This window comes from Dendrobates tinctorius, unplaced genomic scaffold (assembly GCF_039654945.1).
Source record: "Dendrobates tinctorius isolate UK_male_01 unplaced genomic scaffold, ASM3965494v1 ptg000083l, whole genome shotgun sequence".
In the NCBI taxonomy this organism is placed as follows: Eukaryota; Metazoa; Chordata; class Amphibia; order Anura; family Dendrobatidae; genus Dendrobates; species Dendrobates tinctorius.
The window spans coordinates 21,780,114-21,805,669 of NW_027361751.1; the positions used below are offsets into that span (position 1 = coordinate 21,780,114).

The window sequence follows — 25,556 nt, forward strand, 5'->3', positions numbered from 1 at the left end:
TGGAAGTCAACATGGAAGAAAACATGCTTCAAAAATAGAGACAGGTAATTGGATAAGGATAGTGGGACCCTATTTTCCAATTCACTTGCAGCCTTGGAAGAAAAAAAAAAAATAGAGAATCCCATCTAAAATCAGTAGACTTGGAGGAGGAGCTGAGCAGAATGATATATAGTTTTATGGGAAAACATTCAGTATAATCTGTGTTGTAGTCATTTAATCCTCTGCTCTTTCTGGGATTTTTGGTCCAGTGGGCGGTCCCATCAGTGACTAACAGTTTTCTTTGTACAGGTGTGCATGCAGAAATAACTGTCAGTCACTGATAGGACCGCCCACTGGACTAAAAACCCCAGAAAAAGAAGAGGTTAAATGACTAAAACAATGATCTATTAATCTACTCAGCTCTGCCTGTTGTAGAATATGGTGCCTGCAGATTGGACTGTATTTTCATGGTGACAGGTTCCCTTTATATCAAGTTTTGTAAAAAAAAAAAATATATATATATATATATATATATATATATCTTGCAATTTTCACGTTGGCCACTGGGGAAATTCTAGACTCCTACTTCCTGTTAGTTCAGGAAATTCACATGCACATTAGCAGCAATAGACTGACTCTTACCCTATATATTGTATTGAAGCATGTGAGCATGTGCAAGGGTCACATGTGCCATCATTTAGATCAACCACCATCTGTGTTAAAAAAAAAAAAAAAAAGAAAAAAAAAAAAGAAAGAAAGTTATAGCTTTCACAATGCCACTGGGGTTGTTTTGGGCTCATATTTCCTGAGTTTTCTTCTTCGTTTGTTTTTTTTGAGAATTCTTTTCAGCAGTCATTATCACACGCAGGATGACAGTTACAAGTAACACCTCTATACACAGCTGATGGCAGATAACACTGTGACCCTTTAACTTGCTTATTACACGCTTCAATACAAAAAATAGGGTTTAACTCAGTCTATTGCTGCTAATGTGCATGTGAATTTCCTGAAGTAACAGGAAGTATGACTCAAGAATTGCCCAAGTGGCCAGAGTGAGAACTGCAACTTTGTTTTTTTTTCTTAATACAAATGGTGATAAAATAACGTTAATAGAATACAGTTAAAGCAAAAATCTAATTCATTTTCTGATAATAAAAAGGGGACAAATTTAACTTTAATAGAGAAATAAAGTGACAAACCATACAGCCTCAGCCTTCATGCCGACTTTTTATTTCAATCGTACGCATTGCAGCTGAAGTATAAATACTTGTCCAGTATACAACAAATACAACATTCATAAAGTTGTGGGTTTGTTTAGTTTTTTATGTACTTTGTTTTATATAAAGTTAAGACAACAAACACTTTATTGCACAGATACTAAGCTGGTATTTCTACAGCAGAAAAGACTAGAAAAGGAGCACAGATCTTAGTTACATAGAAGAGACTAATCGGTACACGAAGATCGGACATCAGTAGTAAGGTTAACACATACAAACGAGTAGGAACGTGAACACGTTTAAGACTACAAAATGTTTGACGGATGTGAGAATCGACTCCACAACACAGACAGCTGTAAACACTGAGCCAACAAGGGGATGAGGGGAACCAAAAAGGCAAAAATAAACAGCGTCTCAGTGCGCGATGGGCGGGTGCTGGAATATTTGGTATTTCAGAGATTTGCCACTAACGCTGCAAGCTTCATATCTTATTCTGAGACCTCTGCATTGCTTATTTAAGGGAGTGGCAAGAGCAATTAAATGCATCAGGTTAACGTATATTAACAATGTTAATGGATATCTGACTAATGTGAAGATTGCCGAGCTGATGGTAACAAGTGTCGTCAGACCGACGGTGTAGAATATTGCCGAGCAGCAAACAGTGATCTAAAGCTGCTACTATAGGAGCACTCACACTGCGCCGATTATCAGGGAATGAGCATTTTTAGGAACACTCTTTTTCCCGATACACTTGCAGTGTAAACAGGAGACCGATCATCCAATGAACGAGCAAAACGCTCAGTCGTGGAGTGAACTGATTTTTAATTTTGCTTACAAATCATCATTCTGGGCAGCACATCGTCCCGTGTAAACAAGATGTGCTGCCGAGAACAATGGCAGCGTATACGCACAGATCTATCGTACTACTGATCGTTCTATGCGCATGTGAGTGCGGTCAGACCTTCTAAACAACCTACCTACTCAGAAAGCAAGTAAGGAGGAGTCTGATTAATGGAAATTCTACAACTATTTTAGTCTCAATTTTCATTTCAGCAGTTTTCCTAATATATTGTATTTTTTTGCAAAAATGTATTTTACATTGAATCAATTTTTTATTTTCAGAATTAACCATTATGCAATTCATCTGTTCTTCCTGCTGGAGATGTATACAAAAATCGACAACTACACGCAAAGATTCCCCCCTTGTTAATGTGTCCCCATAATCCGGACACCGAGTGGTGACATTGTAATGCTTTCTAGGGACAGCCTAGAATAATTCAAGTAATGCCCGGATGAACTTCAGGCAGGGGCCGTGTGGCCAAAAGCTCGCTGCATGCCCCTGCTATAGCACAGCATAGTGCGAGTGAGGGGAGTTCATATTGTACCACGACAAGCAAGTCGTACAATATCCAACTGGTTCTGACTTTTTGAGACTTGCTTGTCATGATCAAGGTATCCTGCAAAATGCAACGTGACCCCCATTCAGTTGGATTAAGCTGCGACGTAGCAGCAGCATACAGCGATATTTGGCCTTGTGACCATTATCAGGGCGGTGTGTAGCCCCCCAGCTTTAGGGTGAGTGCACACAGTGCGGATTCTGCTGCAGATTTTTCCGCGCGGATTTGCAGGTAAATCCGCAGGTAAAATGACCTGCGGTTTCCCTGCGGATTTGCCTGCGGTTTGACACCTGTACAATGGAACAGGTGTCAAACCGCTGCGGAATCCGCAGAAAGAATTGACATACTGCAAATCTGCTGCAAATCTGTGCGGAAAATCCGCAGCATGTGCACTGCGGTTTTTAAAATCCATTGATTAGCATTGTACTGTACAATGCTTGCGGAACTGCAGTGGATCCGCAGAGGCGGATCCGCAGCAGAATCCGCACCGTGTGCACATGCCCTTAGGGAACGTTCACACTAGACAGTTTTGCAACTTTTTTTTTTTTATTCTACAGCAAAAACCAAGCTTTGTCAGGAAAAATGCTACTTAAATTCACAGGTTATTGGCTGCGTTCATACTTGCGTTTTTTTTCTCCCCATTCATTAGAATGGGGGCAAAAATGCCAAAAATTTACAAGCTGTGTATTTCCGTAAAGGCCCAGATTTTTGAAATCTCATTCACTTTTATATTATAAAACGCAGGGTTTGTTGCAGCAGGAAAAAAAAATGCAGCAAAAAAAAAATTTCTGCAAAAATGTAATGTGTAATCACCCCCCTAATTTTTGCAATCCCAGGAGGAATACTAGATGAACATCACAATGCAGAGTGCTTCTAATTAGAGTGCTCTGTGCCAAGCATAGAGACATGCAGAGAAGCGGGTACTGCAAACTATACTTTAATAGATAACTTGTGCAGTACCTCCACCAGACAGATGGTCCTAGGTGGAAACCAGGCGCCTATTACTCTTCATCTCAATACTAGGCATTTACTAAGTTTGTAGCGGAAGTCCCTGTCTACCTAGAAAATGATGATATGCCAAGATCCCTTGTGGAGGTCCGGGATTTCAGAGGATCCCAACTCTTTCCGATTGGTAGACTGATGGCAGTCGAGAGCGCCCTTCCTTAACACATTCTGAGATCACTGTACGTATGTATGGCTGAGCGCTGTCACTCTGAGCAAGAGTCACCCTCCGTGCATTTATCTTAGGTCATCTTAGGGTTAAGTTCCGCATTCTACGGCCATGGATTAACAAATACAAGTTGATGGGAAGTGTGTATATACAATATAAATAAGGCTTTCCAAAAAAAGAAAGAAAGTAAAGTTACCCTCCAAGCATCAAATAGCTCTAAACATGGCCCCGTGTTACACAAAACCCCCTTTATTTTACAATATTCACATATTTATAATACAGAAATACGAGATGCTATGAAATGTACGGAGCTATTTAATGCACTTACAAAAAAAAAAAAAAACCCATGAGAATGCTGAACCTCTACATTGTAAGGCCCTCGGATACACATTAACACCCACAAAGAAAAAAGTATCTTATGTAGCAAAACACGATTCCCTTTCAAGCCTATGTAGTAAACAGAAATATATACATTCAAGCACTGCAACAAATGTCTTTTTTTTAAAAAAAAATCCCCACAAAAAGGTTAAGATATTTGCACTTGTGAAATGGAGGTTTGACAATAGGACGAGAATCGATTTTCTACTTGAAGGATCAGTGCTTTGATAATAGTTGCAATGTGCTAGGTATATGGATACAAAAACGCTCTGGGTGAGAATACAGTATGGACTACACAGAGAATGGAGTCACAAAGCCATACTATGCGCGATACTGACCAGCGAGAGGAGGTCATCATTGGAAATAACTATTTGGCACAACAAGGGTCTGTTAACAGTCCAGCATTATTGTAGGACCCGTCAGCAAACTTCTATCCCTATCGCTAGGCCTCGTGATGAGAAGACTACGGGGCATCGCTGGATGCTTAAACAGGATAACCATAGATAACCAACCAACGAGTTGAGGACAAAGTTAATTCTTTCGAAGATTGCTATAAACAGTTAATCATAGTCATCACATGTTGGTTTTGTTCTTCTCAGAGTTTTGTCGCTCCACAAACAAAAACAAAGTAATGCAAATCTTAATTTGTGTTTTTTTTTTTCATTTTTTAAGAAAGTAAACAGTAGAATTGAGCAGCAAACTGTACATTCGACATTCAACACAACATACTACAGTGTAAATTACAGACCTTTTCCCCAATAGCCCTTTCCCTTTCTACTGACTAGGTACATCGTTCTGTTCGTAACTGCATCCGGAAACCGAAAACCTAATAAGTTGGGACTGAAAATTTGGAACAAACTACTAACTGTATCATCAAACAGGTTACAGATAGATATGGAAACACTACACAGTGCTGGTTTTGAAAGACGTTTCAGATTAGCAGCTCCTACAGTAAAGAGGTCTTGGTGAAGGTGCTGGCAGATTATGTCTTTTTGTGAGGACTATTTTCTGGAATTGCATCCTTTCCTCTTTTTTGTCCCTTCAAGTCTGACGAAAGGCTACTCGAATTCTCCAAAGATGCGGCTGGTGGCTTCGGCATGTTTTTCGCAACAGTCTTTTTGCTTGGAGATGATGGTGGATCTCTCCGCATTGTGACCGGGGCTGTAGTATTTGTAAGAACACAGAATTGCTTATCAGTGACAGGTTTACTGGAAACATTGCCCTCCTTTAAGGCAGCGCAAGTCTTACTTGAGGACATCTGGGCATCCTTCTTAACCTTGATATTTGCAGCGTTCAAGTTGGGAATTTGCTCGCTTTTCTCCTTACAACCACTCATAGTTAAGTGCGTTTTACTTATGGAGACATCTGGACATGCGGCTTTGGGTAAAGAAGTAATGCTGATGTTATTAGCATCAGGCTGGGTCTTTTTTAGGTCTCCTTCTTTCCCTACTAGGTTTTGAGAAACGTTAGGCTTACTTTTTTCCACAGTCACCATTCTAGTATCTTGATTTGTAACAGAAGTAATCTTAATTTTACCTTTGTCGCTATGGACGTAAAGTGCTTCAGTGCTTTTACTATCTTGATGATTAACTGCTAAGGAAACTTTAAGTTCGGCTACTTCCGGTTTACCCTGGGCATAGGATTTGGTAGACGTCAATCGATTTAATTTTGGATTTGCACTTGTTTTTTCTTTAAGATGTGACTTTGCAGAACATTCTTTAAGGTTTACAGTGGCCGGTGATTCAGAACAAACTGAAGACTCCTTGTCAAAACAGAGCTTAGAGGTGGTCTTTGTGCTTACTTGGGTAATGGGAGAAGTGGATGTAGAACTGGTTTCTGTTTTAGTGGTAATTTTGCCAGGGTTAAGGCTGCCAACTTCAGTATTTAAACCAGTAATCGCTTTTATTGAGCATTCAGATCTTTGAACCGTTTGACTACCTGTCTCCTCAGCCAACGTTGAATTAGGCTTTTGGGTGGAAGCGATTTTATCAGGGAGTGATGGCCTCAGAGAATCTACTTTAGATTCTGGTAACAGCATTGACTTGTTGAGGCAGCTGACGAGCTTCATCTGTGTGCAAGCCTGCTCCTCTTTAACAGTTGTGAGGTTTTTAATACTGGTTATGGATTTAACATTCAAAGAGAGAGGTGCGTGCGGAATATTAGAACAGGAGGTCACTTTTCTGAAAATTGGACCTTCGGCATCATTTTTCCCTTTGCTTTCCACAGTGCTTTTTTGCGATGCATCTTGATGCTTTTTACTTTGGCTATTGCAGTTTAAGTCAGTGGATTTAGCTTGTGCATTTGACAACGTTTTGTTAGCAGGCCCAAGTTCAACTATAAGAGAAGAGTCAACATTCTTTAGCACAGATATGTGATTATTAGAGTCTATCTGGGGAACAGACACCCGTTGATTTCCTTCCTCTATACAGCCAAGCGCTGAAATGTACTTTTCGGAGTTGCTAGATTGTGTCAGGCTCGTAGCAGGAGTATTCTCACAGGACTCTCTGAATGTACAAGTCCTTTCAGAGTATGATGTACTATGTGTTTGCTCCAGTGAGCATTTGACAGAGGACATATCCTGAGTTGCCATCTCTTGTCTATTCGCTTTCACAGAAGACAATCCTTCTGTCACTGGACACTTCAGTATTGGTTGCAATGTGCTTATCCTTTGACTTTCGACTGCATTAGTCACGTCTACACTGTTTTTCTTTGATACGGGGCCTGATGACTCTTTGTTCTGATGAATCATAACAGTGTGACATTCAGCTTGTAAACTCTCACTTTGATTCTCTCTAATAGGTCCCTTGTGTGCGGTATGAATATTTGAGTAATTAGAGTTAGTTTTCGGAAAGAACAATACATTTCCATTGTCTACAATCTCATTCCTTGAATTTCGGCTTTGATCGTCAGGTTTAATAGGCTTATTATTGATATCATCACACTCTGCTTTCGTAACCTTTGGTCCTGACAGTAATGCTATGTCTAACGTGCCTTCGATAGGCTTCAAGGAAGATACAGCCCTTGTTTCGAGTTTATATTCAGAAGGGCTTTTCCGAACGGGGGTCTCAGTAGCTATAATGGATGATTTTTCTACATTGCTTTCACATCTACTGTTACACGCTTTTAAGGAAGCAAAAGAGAATGAATTGCTCTGCCCATTCGAAGTCCTGTTATCTAGCAGGGTCAATGATTCTGTCTGAATATGTCCGGGTTTTGTTTGCATACATTCATGAGAGACCGGAATCATTTTAGATTTTAAGACTTGACACAGGCTGCCGTCTTTCTCGTCAAATGATTTTTTCTTCCGAAAATATTCAATGTTTGTTGTAGACGCCTTATCTACATTGTCCTCTTTCACAAACTTCTCTGAAGGATGGGTAAGTTTTTCTTGCAGGGAGCATGACGTAGGAGCCTTCTTGAGTTCATATGATACATGGGCGCTTTCTGCAACAGGTGACCCATGACAAAAAGAAGGGGTGTCCATAGACATACAGGCACCGTTTGGCCGAGGATTTCCATTCTTGCAATGAGTGTCTTTAAATGTAATACCTCCAGAACGAGGTTCATAAACAGGAAATTTATTCTCAGATAAGTTAGATCTCTTCAGAAGACTTTGATGCACTTTTTCTTCCTTCTCTACATCTGAAGCTAGGATTCCCATTTCGCAATGCAAATCTTGTATCAGGTTCTGTTTTAGAAGGAAGTCTTGTCTTTCAGATACATCTTTTTTTTTCATAACTAATTTGACCTTTAGCTTCTCTTTATCAAGCTCATCCAAGGACTCCTGTCTGCCGAGTTTCCGTGATACTGGACGCTTCAAACAACCTTGCTCAACCGGCCTGACTCTTGTTGATCCAGAGATATCACATGTGTTCGCCTCCAGACATTGCAATGTTAGCTCACGTTGTGAGGATTGAACTTCTTCCTTGGTTACTTCTAAATTGTGCTTACGAGGACATAAGTGCTTCTTTTCACAGCAATATGATGGGGAGAGTTTTTCCTCAGACTGCACTCTTTTTAAAAGTGGAGATCTTGGAGGCTCAGCACTCTTGGGCCTAACAACATGCCTAACAATGGTGGGTGGAGAATGCATTTTTGAAGGAAAAGTGGTTGACGTCTTTGAGTTCCCCACTGTATGGCCATGTAGAGGAGATGGAGATCGTTGTGGGGAAGGTGGCTGAGGAGTTGGCGAAGGTGTTCTTGCAAGTGGTGACAAAGGAATACTTCCAGCAGATTTACGTCTTCCAGACCTATACCTCTGTCCTCCCAGTTTGGGGCCCAAACCATGAAGAGTGCTTGGTCTAATATGTCCAGAACCTGCTGGAGAATTTGGAGCACTTGAACTTGGAGAACTGCTCTGTGAAGAATTAGTACCTAAGAAAAAAAAACACAACAATAATTAATGCAAATAATACAAATATTCCGGCCAAGAAAACAAAACAACACACACGAAACCTTCTGAAAACTAATTCAATAACCTCATAAGTGTGAATGTAAACTACACATAATGCTGTGGGTGCCTACTTCTTGTTGAGAGAGCATTATTTGCCAAATACACAATTAAAATTGCTGATAAAAATTTGAAAGTGAAATGAAACCTGTTCAGTATGTATGCAAACCAAGGAACGAGACCAAACTCTAAGCTTTACATATGTCCGACTAGCTTTACAGAAGCACAACTTTTACATATTTGATTAGCTCTAAGCCAACACTTCGGTCTCTAGGTAACTCACCAGATGGGAAGTCTGGAGTGGAGCGACAGCTCGGTGTAGGTGACCTTGGTGACAGGCTGTGAGTGGGTGATGCAGGCAGACTTTCACCAGATGACAGTGACCTGTTTAAACAGGAAAAGCTTCGACTTGTGTGGAGCAGAGGAGACGGCTGCTTTGCCAGTTTTTTGAAAAAAGACCTCCTCCTGAGAAGAGAGAGAAGTATGAGAAAAATGAGTATTAGCAACTACACTTGGGTACATTTACCACATGGAAAATAGCTATGGTAGAACACATTAAAGAGCTTTTCCCGTCAGAGAAGCTGACATATCGCTAGGACATACCATCACCATCTCATCCTAAAGTTCTCCCATAAACATTAGACTAATCTCGGCCAAACCTGACGATATTCATGGGTTTAGTCAACAGCCTAATGTGTACAGGAGGCCAGGACTATTGATTGTTGGGGGAAATATTGATCTGGCACGTCTGATTTTGTCATCAACTCAACAAGTGTGTCGAAGTCAATATCAAAGTACGGCACTCCTAAATACAACATATTAACCTTATTTCTATTAAGACATTAAAAAATGGCAAAAAAAGAATTAAAAATGTATATATATATATATATATATATATATATATATATATATATATACACACACATACATACAGTGGGGCAAAAAAGTATTTAGTCAGTCAGCAATAGTGCAAGTTCCACCACTTAAAAAGATGAGAGGCGTCTGTAATTTACATCATAGGTAGACCTCAACTATGGGAGACAAACTGAGAAAAAAAAATCCAGAAAATCACATTGTCTGTTTTTTTTTCATTTTATTTGCATATTATGGTGGAAAATAAGTATTTGGTCAGAAACAAAATTTCATCTCAATACTTTGTGATATATCCTTTGTTGGCAATGACAGAGGTCAAACGTTCTCTGTAAGTCTTCACAAGGTTGCCACACACTGTTGTTGGTATGTTGGCCCATTCCTCCATGCAGATCTCCTCTAGAGCAGTGATGTTTTTGGCTTTTCGCTTGGCAACACGGACTTTCAACTCCCTCCAAAGGTTTTCTATAGGGTTGAGATCTGGAGACTGGCTAGGCCACTCCAGGACCTTGAAATGCTTCTTACGAAGCCACTCCTTCGTTGCCCTGGCGGTGTGCTTTGGATCATTGTCATGTTGAAAGACCCAGCCACGTTTCATCTTCAATGCCCTTGCTGATGGAAGGAGGTTTGCACTCAAAATCTCACGATACATGGCCCCATTCATTCTTTCATGTACCCGGATCAGTCGTCCTGGCCCCTTTGCAGAGAAACAGCCCCAAAGCATGATGTTTCCACCACCATGCTTTACAGTAGGTATGGTGTTTGATGGATGCAACTCAGTATTCTTTTTCCTCCAAACACGACAAGTTGTGTTTCTACCAAACAGTTCCAGTTTGGTTTCATCAGACCATAGGACATTCTCCCAAAACTCCTCTGGATCATCCAAATGCTCTCTAGCAAACTTCAGACGGGCCCGGACATGTACAGGCTTAAGCAGTGGGACACGTCTGGCACTGCAGGATCTGAGTCCATGGTGGCGTAGTGTGTTACTTATGGTAGGCCTTGTTACATTGGTCCCAGCTCTCTGCAGTTCATTCACTAGGTCCCCCCGCGTGGTTCTGGGATTTTTGCTCACCGTTCTTGTGATCATTCTGACCCCACGGGGTGGGATTTTGCGTGGAGCACCAGATCGAGGGAGATTATCAGTGGTCTTGTATGTCTTCCATTTTCTAATTATTGCTCCCACAGTTGATTTCTTCACTCCAAGCTGGTTGGCTATTGCAGATTCAGTCTTCCCAGCCTGGTGCAGGGCTACAATTTTGTTTCTGGTGTCCTTTGACAGCTCTTTGGTCTTCACCATAGTGGAGTTTGGAGTCAGACTGTTTGAGGGTGTGCACAGGTGTCTTTTTATACTGATAACAAGTTTAAACAGGTGCCATTACTACAGGTAATGAGTGGAGGAAAGAGGAGACTCTTAAAGAAGAAGTTACAGGTCTGTGAGAGCCAGAAATCTTGATTGCTTGTTTCTGACCAAATACTTATTTTCCATCATAATATGCAAATAAAATGAAAAAAAAAAACAGACAATGTGATTTTCTGGATTTTTTTTTCTCAGTTTGTCTCCCATAGTTGAGGTCTACCTATGATGTAAATTACAGACGCCTCTCATCTTTTAAGTGGTGGAACTTGCACTATTGCTGACTGACTAAATACTTTTTTGCCCCACTGTATATATATATATATATATATATATATATATATATATATATATATATCACATGCTGTTGTGCAAATGGAATAGATAACAGATGGAACTTATTGGCAATTAAGACACACTCAATAAAGGAGTGGTTCTGCAGGTAGGGACCACAGACCACATCTCAGTACCAATGCTTTCTGGCTGATGTATTGGTCACTTTTGAATGTTGGTTGTGCTTTCACATTCGTGGTAGCATGAGACAGAGTCTACAACCCACACAAGTGGCTCAGGTAGTGCAGCTCATCCAGGATGGCACATCAATGCGAGCTGTGGCAAGAAGGTTTGCTGAGTCTGTCAGCATAGGAGGCTGGAGGAGCTGCCAGGAAACAGGCCAGTACACCAGGAGATGTGGAGAGGACCATAGGAGGGCAACAACCCAGCAGCAGGACCGCTGCCGCCGCCTTTGTACAAGGAGGAACAGGAAGAGCACTGCTAGAGTCCTGCAAAATGACCTCCAACAGGCCACAAATGTGCATGTGTCTGCACAAACGGTTAGAAACCGACTCCATGAGGATGGTCTGAGGGCCCGATGCGACAGACGTGACAGAGTCTGGAGAGCCATGGAGAGCGATCTGCTGCCTGCAACATCCTTCAGCATGACCGGTTTGGCAGTGGGTTAGTAAAGGTGTGGGGTGGCATTTCTTTGGAGGGCCGTGCAGCCCTCCATGTGCTCGCCAGAGGTAGCCTGACTGCCATTAGGTACCGAGATGAGATCCTCAGACCCCTTGTGAGACCATATGCTGGCGCGGTTAGCCCTGGGTTCCTCCTAATGCAGGACAATGCCAGACCGCATGCGGCTGGAGTGTGTCACCAGTTCCTGCAAGATGAAGGCATTGAAGCGATGGACTGGCCCGCCAGTTCCCCAGACCAGAATCCGATTGAGCACATCTAGGATGTCATATGTCTCGCTCCATTCACCAATGTCACGTTGCACCACAGACTGTCCAGGAGTTGGCGGATGCTTTAGTCCAGGTCTGGGAAGAGATCCCTCAGGAGAACATCCGCCACCTCATCAGTACCATGCCCAGGCATTGTAGGGAGGTCATACAGGCACGTGAAGGCCACACATGCTACTGAGCATCATTTCCTTGTCTTGAGGCATTTCCACTGACGTTGGATCAGTCTGTAATTTGATTTTGCACTTGGATTTTGAGTATTATTCCAAATTTATATCTCCATGGGATATTAAGTTTGATTTTCGTTGATCATTTTTATGTTTTATTGTTCTCAACACATCCCATTATGTAATGAATAAAGATTTGCAACTGGAATATTTCATTTAGCAATATCTAGGATGCAGTATTTTAGTGTTCCCTTTATTTTTGTGAGCAGTGTATATATATTTATATATTATAATTTATGTGTCATTATTTTTGGTGTTTTTTGATATGTCTTGATAAAGATTGTCATTTATTTTTCAAATTTATGGATCTCTTCATTTTTTCGGGGAACGTCTGATTTCAGACTGCCGATCATTTTGTCTCGCAGAGATAAGCTGTTACTAGACACAGAGAACACAGGAGCGCTCAGTTGAACAAGCGATCCTGTGTATTGGGGCCAATAGAATGACAGAGCAGCAGCTGTTGCGGGATATTGACAAGACAAGATGTCGCTAAACAAGGATATGGTCACCTCATAGTGTGAAGCCATAAAGTAAAGGTGTGACAGAATAACTACAGAGGTGTTGTGCTCACCTACTTGAGTTGTGTAAAGACCAGCACAACCCTAAGGACAGAGTTCTGTTACAGATACTCTGGCCCGCTGCTCCTCTTGTTGAGCCAAACCAAATGGCTCAAAATTGAGATCATTATGGAAAAACAAGAACACCCATGAAGGTGGATGGAAAGTGAACGCTGTTAGTATAACTTGCAGGGAACATCCAAGGAAGTAAAAAAGCGGCATATTTCTTGTCAAACAACATGTTATGAAGCCTACCTGACTTGTTCTTTAGGTGCCTGATGAAGTCAGACCAACTACAAAAAGATTGTTTTACAATAAAGACAGACTTGTTTTTTACTGCCCTGGATGTTTCCTACAACTTATATTGATAGCACACTTTTCAGCCACTTTTTCCCCCCAACAAGGACAAATTTCCCTAGGATTTCATTCACTTATATACCAGGAAACATATATACCATCCAGGAAAAGATGGGAGAGTGAGGAACGCAAGAAAGCTGGCAATATCTAGCAGAGTATAGTTTGCTAAAGTCTTTGGTAACTCCTTTTTTAAGGAGTAGATTTTTTTTGAAAGGATAGGCATTGGTTTAGGGGCCCGTCCTGCTCTTTTAATCCTGGTCTTCTCTGTGGTTCTCCATCAGACCACATGTTAGGCTTATTAATTTCTGGGTTTAGAAATAGGAACAATGTGTGCACATTAGATCGAAGAAAACGGAAAAGACACAAGGTGTCTGTTCAAGAGACTCTGTTCTTGAGGACTTTGAGCTTTCTGTTTGTCCTATTGGTATGAGACAACACGCGTCCTTTGTATTTCTTTTTTGGACGGTTGGTAATAATCCACCTTTATAGTCAAGGAGCTGATTTCTAGTTAGTTCTCAGCTGAGCAGAGGTTCATTTCTGCTTTGTGCCTGGATATATATGCTTTGTACTTGCAGTGACCCGGTCCAGACTTGATATGTCCCTTTAAGTAACCCTGGACCGTGAGTAGCTTTTGTACACCTCAACTCACCCCTAAGTTATCCTTCTACTGTTATATGGCTTAAATGAATCCATTACTCACTAATCTCATATATTCATGATTTATATATTAATCTCACAATGTGAAGTCTGACACAGGAATTGAGAGTTATCCTATTGGTCAGTGACCCTGTCACCAAGGCTCAATGGGAGGAGCTACGTCCAGTGTCTGTCTAGACAAGACAGGTTCTGGAAGGATCCCTGAGGAGTCTGGTTCAAGATGTGACCCTGAGCAGACCTCATGTGAGGGGTCTCCCGACCCCCTCCAGGCTCCAAGCCTGGAGGTTCATCCTTCTCTTCATCTCAAGACTTACAGCCAGGCCTAATGCCTTGGATCTTCCCCTGACTTCTACAGCCAAGATGGCTGAAGACTTTTAACCCTGGATCCCCGCTGTCTGGTTTAAGGCGTGCTTCTCCAGCATTAGGTCGCACTAAATGTGCACAGAAGAACCTATTTCTCTGCGTGTTGAGGAAATCGAGGGTCCCCCGCCTCACCGCAAAGTATCCGTTATTTACTTCAAGTATATTTCTGCACGTACCGTGACCAGCTGAGAAAATGAATATGGGATTTCAGGTCTGTACATATTGCCATATATTCCCTCTTCTGCCTGTATGCTACCAAGAGACTTTGAGCTTCTTATAATTACCTGCAAGCACTGCTTCTAACTAATACAGGTTCTTAATGCGCCAGAACCTCAATTCTGTGTCAGAATCCAATCCTGAACTGTATTGGCCGTGGATTCCCAATTTGAACTGTTACCATAACTCCATGTTATTTCTCCCCGTTCTGCTGAAGTAAAGCAGCTGTTATCCCCCGAGACCTGTTGTCTGTGGTTATTCAATTGGCTGTGGACACTGCGTGGGGGTGGATAACAGTGAACGGAATAGCCCCGTACCAAGGCTGTTGCACACTGATTTTCTGCACCAATAAAAAACAGGAATGGAACTGAACTTCTGTGCTGCTGTCTGACTGCAGCGATACCACTTTTTCTGCCGCTCCATAGCTAATCTTGGACACTGTGCTCCCCCCTTCACAACTGATAGCTGCACAAAAACTTTGAAAGATCCTGGAGTCCCAGCACTTAGGGCCCAGTCACACATAGCGACTCACCAGCGATCCCGACAACGGTATCAACTTGTCAGGAGCGCTGGTGAGTCGCTACATGATTGCTGGTGAGCTGTCAAACAGGCAGCTTCACCAGCGATCAGCACCAGCAACACCGAGTGCCCGGCGTCGCTGTGTACGTTGGTTACCAGTGCGCTGATGCAGGGAGCTGGTAACTAAGGTACACATTGGGTTTCTAAGTGACGTGCACTGCTTAGATACCCAACGTTTACCCTAGTTACCAGCGCGCTGATCGCTGGTCTCCCGCCTGTCACCCGCAGCGATGTGTGCTGGCCAGCGGAAGACCAGCGATCAAAAAAAAATGTCCTGGCTATTCCAAGACTATCAGCGATACCCGGCAGGGGGCCCGGTCGCTGGTCAGTGTCACACACCGCGATCTCGCTGGTGAGATCGCTGTTGCGTCACAAAAATTGTGACTCAGCAGTGATCTCTCTAGCGAGATCGCTATGTGTGATGGGAGCTTTAGACCCCACTATCATATATATACCGCATATCTGTGTGATGCATCTTAATTTTATGTGACAGTAAAAAAAATAAATAAAACTTTAACGAAGAGCTATTACCTTTCAAAAAAAATTTCATGTTAAACTGGACATACAATATAATAGTGACTGCAGAGCAGAATAAAATTTGTGTTTTTTTTTTTTGTTTTTGTTTTTTTTTTTAATAATTTCCCTTCTCAGTTGTGGAATTATTTGACATCCTTGCAGCCACTATAGCTTTGTGCGTAAAGCTCAACGTGACAAATTTCCTAGCACACATTGCTTGACAACTCCATATTTTTACATGCCATTATCAGGAAGAGATACTGATGTCATGTAAAATATGAGATATGGAAGGACTCAAATCTGTAAACTAGGTTTAGATGAAGAACCCCTGAATATTTAATGTCTGTTAATCTATCACACCATAAAAACTGATTTATGGTAAGAACATAATATTTGTGGATTTTTATCAGATGTAGACTGTCTATAACCAACCTTTCAATATTTTCCTTCTTCTTGGTTTTCTTATTGCGTCTCACCATCCGACTCCGGTAGCTGTTTCTCCGAGCGGGGCCGGTTTTTATTGATGTATTCTCAAATGGTGTTGTTGTTATCGCCACCTTGCTTCCACTCTGTGAGGAAAGGGCAAGATTTAGGAGGTCTCCGTACATGCAATATTTACACAGCTCTATACTAAAAAGGCAGATAAACACGTTCTCTAGCTTAGAAACACAGTCTTCTTTCCTCTTTTATATCCTCTTCCTAACCTGAAAATTATTTATATTGGACTTTCTGGGGAATTTGTTGGCACCAGAAGGCTGCAACAAACAACAAAAGTTTCTAAAAAACTTTCTGAACAGTGCCCAAACCATGGGTGATTATGTAACCCTCACTGCCAAGGGGAAGGAAACTCGAAAACTTACCTTAAGTAGAAGCTCTATGACTTCTGTGTGAACAAGCCCATGAACCGGCTCATCATTTATATGAGTAATAAGATCTCCAGCTTTGAGACCAGCTTGATAGGCCGGACTTCCTTCTTCAACACTCTATGGAAAAGATTAAAAAAAAAAATAGTATGCAAAAAAGCAAACAATAAAAAACCATATATAAAAAAAAAGTTAGACAAAAAAAAACATAACATCTCGGTGACATCTTACCCAGACGATATGGTGCACCGTGTATACGTCGCTGTCACCAACAAACACTCTGATCGCCTGCAGTGTGAAGCCAAACTTTTTGCCAGAACTCTGGATGATGATCGGTTGCCTTGGGCTGAAGGATGAGATTGAAGAATCCCGACTGGGAGAGGAATCTCTGGAGGATGGGTCCGAAGACAAGGAGAGGGGGGAAACTGGGCTTCCAAGAGGGGACACACTGTAGACATCTATAAAAGAAAAACCGGCAAGGATACATTAATATTTGCAGAGATATCACTTATTTTGTGAACACACAGCAAAGCAAAGGATGAAGTAGTCAGCTGCCATTTTAAGCAATTCAGTGACAAATACAAACCATGCAGGAAATATATTACATCATGGGGTGTTATCAGACGGGAACATTTGGAAATCCCATCCCTGAAATTTTGAGACCCAATTTAAGAAAAAATCAAATATTGTCTGAATAACATGGAATCCGTACAGTCTGATCTACCCTACTATTCCAAATCATAGAATTATACGCATTTTTTTTTTAAATTGTGAAACAGCAGGCAAGAAAGTATTTAGACAAATCTGTAAACCGTTAATGAAAAAACTGACTGAGGAAAGCTTTATTAAATCAATGCATCATAAGAAAATGGCAATGAAGCAAACACTTATGGAAAGCTATCCAACACTGGAATAAGCATTGTGCCTGTTCCCCGACCTGCAGCTTGCCAACCGTCTGGCTCCTCCAACATGAAGGTCACACGGCTGTAGGATTCACAGCAAGTCGTAAACTTTTAACCACTAAATACAATGGAGTCACAGTTCACTGTGGCAGATTTCTATACTCCTAGGTCGTGAGAAGCAAGTTATTTGTGGATAAGAACAAGATGAAGCATATCTTGTTGTAAAAAACATCAAAAGTATTTTTTATTTTTTAAAAAGGTACAAAAAATAAAAAGTAATCAACTACTGATCACCAATACTACACACTAAGCTATATCGTGAACACAGGATTCCTTAAGGAGTAAATGCACTTTTAGAAGACCCTTAACATGTCCTAGACACATTTTAGAAGTGTTCATTAGTGGGGGGCCAGAGAGTGCCAAGACCTCCACTGAGTAATAAAAAGAAGGACAAGGAGCGCTCGGGCTTTACTGTCATCTCAGAAGTTGAAGATGGTCACATTATAAAGTCCATCTTCAATTACTGTGAAGTTCAGAACTCTACCTTGAATCCTTCTGCTCCTCCTGTTGAGCAATTGTCAGCAACTGGGCGCCTACCGATGAAAACTTCTGACATGTTGCTATAATATGTCAACGTTTTTTCTGAAAGTGCAATTACACACTTAAAGGGAGCCTGTCATCCCCAAACTTCATATTAAAAGGACTATACAGTGCAGTAGGAGACTTAGCCCCTTTAGCAACCATACTAGTGGTGTACCTGCTACTGGTACGGTGCCTGAGAAAATAACTTTCAATTCATAAGCAAAGGAGGAGGCTTCGGTGCTCCCTCGGCGTGGCCAAGAGTTTGGTGCATCTTACGCCTCCTCATTTGCATAACGGGGCACATTGCCAGCTTCTGATTGACCATGCTCGCTTCCTGTAGCGAGCACTGTCTAAATGCTGCCGTGCGCACGCATCCTCTTCCTGGTCTCCTGATGACGCTCGCTGCACTTCTGGGTGTATTAGTGTAGAGAGCAACACCAGAAGACAAAACACAAGGAGTAGAACACCCCAGACCACTGTGTGCATGTGAGCGCGACCGCACACGCATTGGCAACATTCAGACCATGGTCCCTCTGGGAAGAGCACGGTCAATCAGAAGCAGGGGAAGGGCCCCAACATCAAAATGAGAAGGCGTAAACTCTTGGCCATGCTGAATGTGCACCGAAGCCTCCACACTTACATCTGAATTCTAAGTTATTTTCTCAGGCCTCGTACTAGTAACAGGTACACTGCTAGTATGGTTGTTATAGGGGCCGAGTTGCCTACAATACTGTATAGCGCATATAAAATGCATTTTGGGAGAGATGGGCTGCCTATAACGCAGCAGTGATCATTTCTAGGCAGAACTAGACCGTTGTGGCAGTCTGTGATGAAGTGTCTAGTAATAAATAACATTAACTTAAAATTTATTTTAAAAAAAAGTCAATTCTGGGATAAACTTGTTGATTTGGGAACGCTCCCATGTAGTCCTTCATATTCATGAGCTCTGTATAACTTTGTCCTACCAATGGTGGCAGGGATACAGAGAACTCAGAATTTGCTGCTATATCTGCAGCAGATAAAATAGAAATTTTAACAAAACTGCAGCAGGCATCCCAGTAGGTAATATATTGCTGGAATAAGGGTCTTTGCCCCTATATCATAATTTATTGAGTTGGGGTAGCAAAAATCTGGTGCACAGTTGAAGTGTATAGTTTTCAGCATGAGCTGAATGAGGGAAATGATGTCTAGATTAATAGCCAGTTTATCATGTAAGGAGCGCATTGCTTACAAGCTCTTTGCCATAGAGCTTGCAAGTGCTGCTCTGAAATTGCCCAGATTGCTGGATCCGGAGGCAATGTTGGCTCATAAAGCAGCATCGAAGACAGCAGAATATGGGCCAGCGGTCCTCTGATGTGGTTGGTCCAAGCTGCCAATCATCAAGAGCATACCGTGCCTTAGCAAGTAGGAAACCAAGAGGCAGGGGAGCAGTGTGCTTCTGAAGATACAACTTGAGACAACACCTTTAGGGGTGAAATTTCCCTTACAACCAGGACACAAGATAACAAATTGGTGAGCATTTTAGAACCTGTGTAGCATGCTATGGTATTAATGTAGGGGATGCACGCAGTTTGCTTAGCATAGCCGCTCATTTACTTTGTATTAGAACCACTATAACGTAGACTTTTTGCGCAAACATTACATTGCATTCTTGGCAGATCACTCTCCATCAGTGTCTCTGTAATATGCTGTTAGTTTAGTCATTTTAATTTAATATTTTTTTATATCTGAAATGTTAAGTTACGCTTTCCTTTTCCAATCACATCTGTCCTTCCCCGGTGCACTACTAGTCGTTGCAAACAAATGATGTAATAATGGATGGCAAATGGTGTGAGAAGGACATGCAAAAGTCAGAAGATTTCATGCTTAGGGTTTGTATAGCACTACCTCCAGGGATCATGAGAGACAGAGCACTAGCAGAGATGGACTTAGTCACTTTCCCAGACAATTTCTGCTTCTCTGTGTTTTCTAATCGCTGGCGAGCCATATGAGAAGCGGTTTCATTGGAGAGCTTTGAGGAATTATCTGTGCTGTCCACGCTCTCGCTCCTTCCATTTATCTGATCTAAGTGTTCTGAAAAACTACTCACTGTTCAAGGAAGAAAGGACAGAGATATTACAACAACCACGGCCATACAGCCAAAGTCTATTCCTACTATCCAGACATATGAGGAATGAATAGATATGAGGAACGGGCTGAAGAGCTCATCTTCAATACCATTAAATGACACAGATATGGCTATTGTATGCAGACACAGATTGCTATTCTAGAACATTTTGGGGGGGAGGGGGGGGATCACAATTCAGCCTTCAGATAGTACATACTGAAAAGCCAGTACTGTTCATCTAATTCTCCTTTAATCTGAACATATTTGTATTGGACCCTATGTAAAATACATATTTCATGCTCCGAAGACAATGTCAACTCTACTTCTAGCAAAGTGAGGAAATTTGAGAATACACTTTATTTTCTTTAAGGACTTAAATACGGGTTAAAAAAAAGTTTAGCTACTTTTTAATTATCCTCCAGGCTTTACAAAGTTTTGAATGTTGGTAATTATACCTTACTTTGCTTTCTTCTCTACTAAACAGTAGGCTGCAATGCCCAGTTCATGCTCCTTTAGAAGATCCTTTTAACTGCTGTTTATCAAGAATCTGTACATTATATTCTAACAGTCTTTGCACCAGAGTTCTCCTCTCTCAGTACCGGGAAGGAGAACAGAGAGGATCAGAGACATAGTCCGCTTGAATGCAGGGTACGGATTCTTGCTGAGCCTCAGTTCAAAGGAGCTTGTAAAGGAGCATGAATTGGATATTGAAACAGCACAGCAGAATAAAGTTTAGGAGAGAAAGAAGCTAATGTAGACACACATTCATAACTTTGCAAGGCCTGGAGGACAATGAATACACACCTGATACTGTGGAGCTGCTGATGCTGACCGGTGTAGAGAGATCAGGATCTTCCTGCGGAGAATCTTCCGATACAAGAACAGACTTGTCTCCTTCCTCTTGTGATTCCCCAGCCCCAGAATCATCTCGCTCTAGGTCAGAGGAGATAGCAAACTTTGGCAGGAGGCTGGCATTGTGCCGCTGCTTGAGACTTTCAGCGTCTGAAGACGTTGATATAGAGAGTTGCTGCCTGTTTGATCAATGGAAACAAACCGTGAGTTGTCTCTAAGCAGAGCTCCATCCTTATACATGATTACGTCCTCTACGTCTAGAATATGGTGATTTTGAAGAAACTGAACATTTACAACAATGGAGTGAAAAATGTGACAACTCTGTTTAAAAGATGGTCTAGAATCAGAAAAAAAGGTTCTGACTTTCTCTCTAGAAAGAGCGCCACCCTTGTCAATGTGTTGTGCTTGGTATGGCACTAGAGTTACAATACCAGCCACCTCTCACAAACAAACAAGGTATCTAACAGCAGCCTGTATGACAAGGGCAAGGGACACAAACCTTTGTTAAAAAAGTGGAAATGTTTATGACCTATGCATATATACAGTATACTTTTAATAGACTGTATATGATGGACACTCAGGAAAAAAAAGTGAAGTGTAAGCTCCACAACCAGAAGTATCATAGCCTACATAAAGAGACTAGCAAGGGTCAGGAAAGGTATGAAATATATTATAGTCCAAAAGAAAAGAAAAAATTTCGGTACTGCACATAACACGTTTCCCTGTTCACAGCAAAAAAAATTTGTAGACCGTTCAATATAATAGTAGAAGAGATTATATTGCGGTACTGACCCGTGCATAAGAAAATTCAAAAGGCTTTAGATAAAAATGACAGTGTGGTAGTGTATGGCATACATCAAGATATGGACAAGAGCCGTTTCGCGATGATCAGGAGCTTCTTCCTGGTCCCTGGGATGAAGAATCGCCTGCTCGGCGTGAAGAGGCTGTTGTCTGTATCATGAATTATGCCATGCACTACCACACTATTTTTTAACTACTTGGAAAAAAGCCTTTCAAATTTTTTATGCACGGGTGAGTGCCACAATTTCATCTCCTCTACTATTATAGAGAATATCTTGGATACCATGTACTGCACATGCACTCCTTCATCAATACTTTATTATTCACAGTTGGAATGAGACAATGTTTTTCAGTTTCATTTGAGCTAAAACAGAACAGCAATCTTCTCTTACTTCCACATGAACGTTCACATTAATTCCCCTTTTATCGGACTCACGACCTTTGCTTTATTGCTTCATATTCCATAGGCTTTTGTCAGACAGAAACTTCCTCTACAAAGTGTAGAAGTAAAAAAAAACTGCTTGCAAGGGGCTAAAGGCGTCTAGACAATAAAATACTTTGGCAAAATGTTCACATTTGTTTACAAAATAATGAAAGGAACCAAACTCGCCTTATCGATCCCTCCACCTCTCCTGTTCTAACGTCTCCAATTCATACTGCAGAAATGAGGCACTGTAACAGATATCTGACTTCGTCAGCGGTGATCCACTACTGTCAGTCATTAGCAGGCAAAGAGGTTACTGTGACTGGATGTCAATGTTCCAGCAGAAAGTAGAGACCAGCGGGAGACTAGCCAGCAACAGAATAGGAGTGACAGGAGAGTGGACTTTTTTTTGAACATTTTGGTAAAATATTTCACTTCCCAGACAACCTTTTCTGTACAATTTTTGGCCTCCTTTTCAAGAAACCTCTCATAACTGGAGTTGAGCGAATTTTTCAAAATTTGGTTCCGATTATGACCGGCAGGAAATATTGTTTTTGAAATATTCGACGAAAACAGTTGAATGTCAATGAAGTCAATGGGAGTAGAAATGAACAAATATGTTCGGAACCGATCAAAAATAAATGTGGCACGAATAGGGTACCAATATGGCACGAATATTGCACATACAGATTCGGCGAACGATTCCGAACATATTCACTCAACTCTACTCAAAACTCATAACAACCAATTACCATTAGGTTTCAGGTCTATCTGAACTGTATAATATGGCCAACTCCAGCCCATATACCTCATTAGGAAATGTGGATATCATACAGTGTTGTTCCACTAGTGACCGTCTCCTTTATTAGCCTGGGTGTTATGTGATACTACACACTTCCTCTTCAGTATATTGTGGATGTTTTAGGAACTCTACCAAATATCTTATCTCCACTATATCTCTAGCCCTGCCTGCACTATTAAAGCTAGTGCTTTGAGTCACTCCTGAGTAGAGATCAGTGGATTGATTCTCGGGATTCTGGTCCTGCATCCAGACCAGTGGTACCTGGAGCCTAGATGTCCATGAATCTCTTACCAGCGTCACAGCAGTTGATTTCTCAGGGCTTGTGCAACGACATCTGTACGACGTGCCACACAGATGATGACGAGTCAGCTCTGGCTAACGAACAGGTGAATCGGGGATGTCAGAAGGTAAAAAATTCATGGACATACTGTCTTGTCCCCCAAGTACCAATGACCTGGATGCTGGACCGGAGTCTATCGAATAGATCCGCTCATCTCTACCGTAATGTAATGGTGGTAAGCCTGCAGCATTACTATGACTTAAAGGTAATATATCAGCATAAAATGACTGTTCAAACCAAGTACAGGCACTTGGTGCACCTTTGGCGTGGATGAGTAGTTCAGGTCACCTTCCCACCTACTTTCTATCTCTGCCCTCACCTGGCTCTGGTTAACCCAGAAGTAAAATGAGGATGGAGATAGATTGAAAACAAGTAGATGGGATGGTGCACTGAACTGTATGGCCACACCAAGGCTGCACCGTGCGCTTGTGATTGGTTTAAACAATCATTTTGTGCTGACAGAGTCCCCTTAAACATTTCCCTTTGGGGAAAAAAAAGTCTCAACCATTACAATAACTTGTCCACGACTGCATTGTTTGCATAGAAGCAGCCACATATTATACTAACATCTCAGAGTATTCGGAGCTCCAGCTGAGAGATTCCACTGGAGGTAAATTCAGGCCTTTTGACTTCTCGGTCGTATCATCTTTTTCTTCCATTTTGTTCTGCATCATCTGGTCGATACTACTAAATACCTAACATACAAAAAAAAGAAATGAGGACTAATATAATAGTACAAGTAGGAATTACAAAATATATGAACATTATCAATAATTGTCATGGATATCAAAGCAAAGCATTGTGTCTAGTGCAGTCATGTTTCACACAATTGGACAACTAATTTAACAGCTCTACCAAAGCAATATGTATTTAAAGGGGTTATCTTGGATCAACAAAAACAGGTATTAGGGGAAAATGCCTTAAAACAAGAAAGTAGTATTAATTACAAGCAAAGTTCGACAGGAAAGCAGACACCAATAACTGGTTGCAGCGGTCACTTTTGTCAAGGTGATTGTCATCTCGACATTACAGGAAACAAAGACGATAAGGTACAACGGACAGGCAAAAGATTTGACCAGGTAATGAATGTGTATTTCAATAGTTAATGACATTTCCTGCCTTTTACCTGTTTTTAATTATCAAGGACAACCCCTTTAAACTCACTAACAACACTACAATGAAGAAAGGTTTGGGTTAGGGTAGGTTTACACGACCAATGTCTCCACATCTGTGAAAAACAGTCAAGTCATTCTGATCAGAGTGGCATCAGTTTTTCTTGGACGTGGAGAAAAAAAATGACATTTTTCCACCTTCTCCATTGTATCAGTCAACGTAAAAATTGGACCGCACTCGGATGTCATGCGAGCACTGTCCAATTTTTTTTCATGGACCTGTAGACTTGAATTGTCCATTTTGATCTGACACTCAGATGAAAATTGGAGGGGCCTCACAGTTTTTTCCACTTTCCATTTGGTCCGAGGAAAAAATCAGACATTTGCAGAGCAACAGACTATCATAGGTTCAAGTGCTATCAATTAAAATCACGGATAGCACTCATACGAAAAATCAGCCATGTGCACAAGCCCTTCAAGTAAGCTTTGTTTTATCCACTTGTCACCATATACAAGATACGTAAGAAGCTGTATGATATTAGAAATACATTGCTGCTTTCTTTTAAAACCAGTGCCACTTTCACCCATTGGCTGGTTTGGGTTCTTCGCAATCCTCGGAATGGCTGTCGGCTCACCTGAACTGAGCGTGAAAGCATGGATTTCTATGCATCCGTCACGCTCCGGTCAGGAGAGCCGACGGTCAGTCTGAGGAATGCGATGCGATCTTCGTGTGAGTAATACAGAAATCTGTCAGCGCCCTAACCTGTAGCGTTGAGGTCTTCCCCGGACAAAAATCAGCTGTTGGTTGGTGGTGCTGAGAGCAGGGGTCAAATTGAATGGTTACTGTACTCTTCCTGGGTATCCTTATAGTTCAGCATTTTCCCATAAGTAGTAAAGTAGATAAATTATTAACACATACACTTACTTTAGAGAACCTATGTGAGCATGAGGAAAACTGTCTAATTTCCATGCTGAAATCCTCATCATTAGTATCATCCTCCTCTTCAGTTTCCATATGATGGTATTTTTCAGATCGGGCTGAAAATCAGAACGTTCAATCATTAGAAGAAAATACCATGAATGCGATTCACTGATAGCTGGTAGAGAGAAAAGTGTCTTCTCTAAAATAAAGTAATATGATACACTGCGTTCTGACCACTGATGATCCAACTAAATATAGAAGAGAAGCGGTCGAGTTTGGTATAAAAATCTCGAAATCTATGCTGTAGCCTACAAAGTCAC

General features: G+C 41.4%; 1 protein-coding gene across 8 annotated transcripts in view; it reads right to left on the reverse strand.

Annotated features, from left to right (window-relative positions):
* Window positions 1-1,187: 1,187 nt before the first annotated feature.
* Window positions 1,188-25,556, reverse strand: part of MAST4 (microtubule associated serine/threonine kinase family member 4) — a 699,637-nt gene continuing 675,268 nt past the window's right edge. For 4 of the 8 annotated variants that reach the window (XM_073584199.1, XM_073584198.1, XM_073584203.1 and 1 more), the window contains 9 exons: window positions 25,240-25,352; window positions 23,770-23,897; window positions 20,788-21,014; window positions 19,764-19,964; window positions 16,624-16,850; window positions 16,390-16,512; window positions 15,962-16,098; window positions 8,876-9,057; window positions 1,188-8,516 (listed from right to left, as the gene is read on the reverse strand). In XM_073584199.1, the coding sequence (XP_073440300.1) occupies window positions 5,125-8,516; window positions 8,876-9,057; window positions 15,962-16,098; window positions 16,390-16,512; window positions 16,624-16,850; window positions 19,764-19,964; window positions 20,788-21,014; window positions 23,770-23,897; window positions 25,240-25,352 (4,730 nt within the window). In that variant the 3' untranslated portion in view covers window positions 1,188-5,124. The remainder of the gene's footprint in view (window positions 8,517-8,875; window positions 9,058-15,961; window positions 16,099-16,389; window positions 16,513-16,623; window positions 16,851-19,763; window positions 19,965-20,787; window positions 21,015-23,769; window positions 23,898-25,239; window positions 25,353-25,556) is intronic. The other 4 variants (XM_073584205.1, XM_073584201.1, XM_073584206.1 and 1 more) reach the window with 2 other exon arrangements.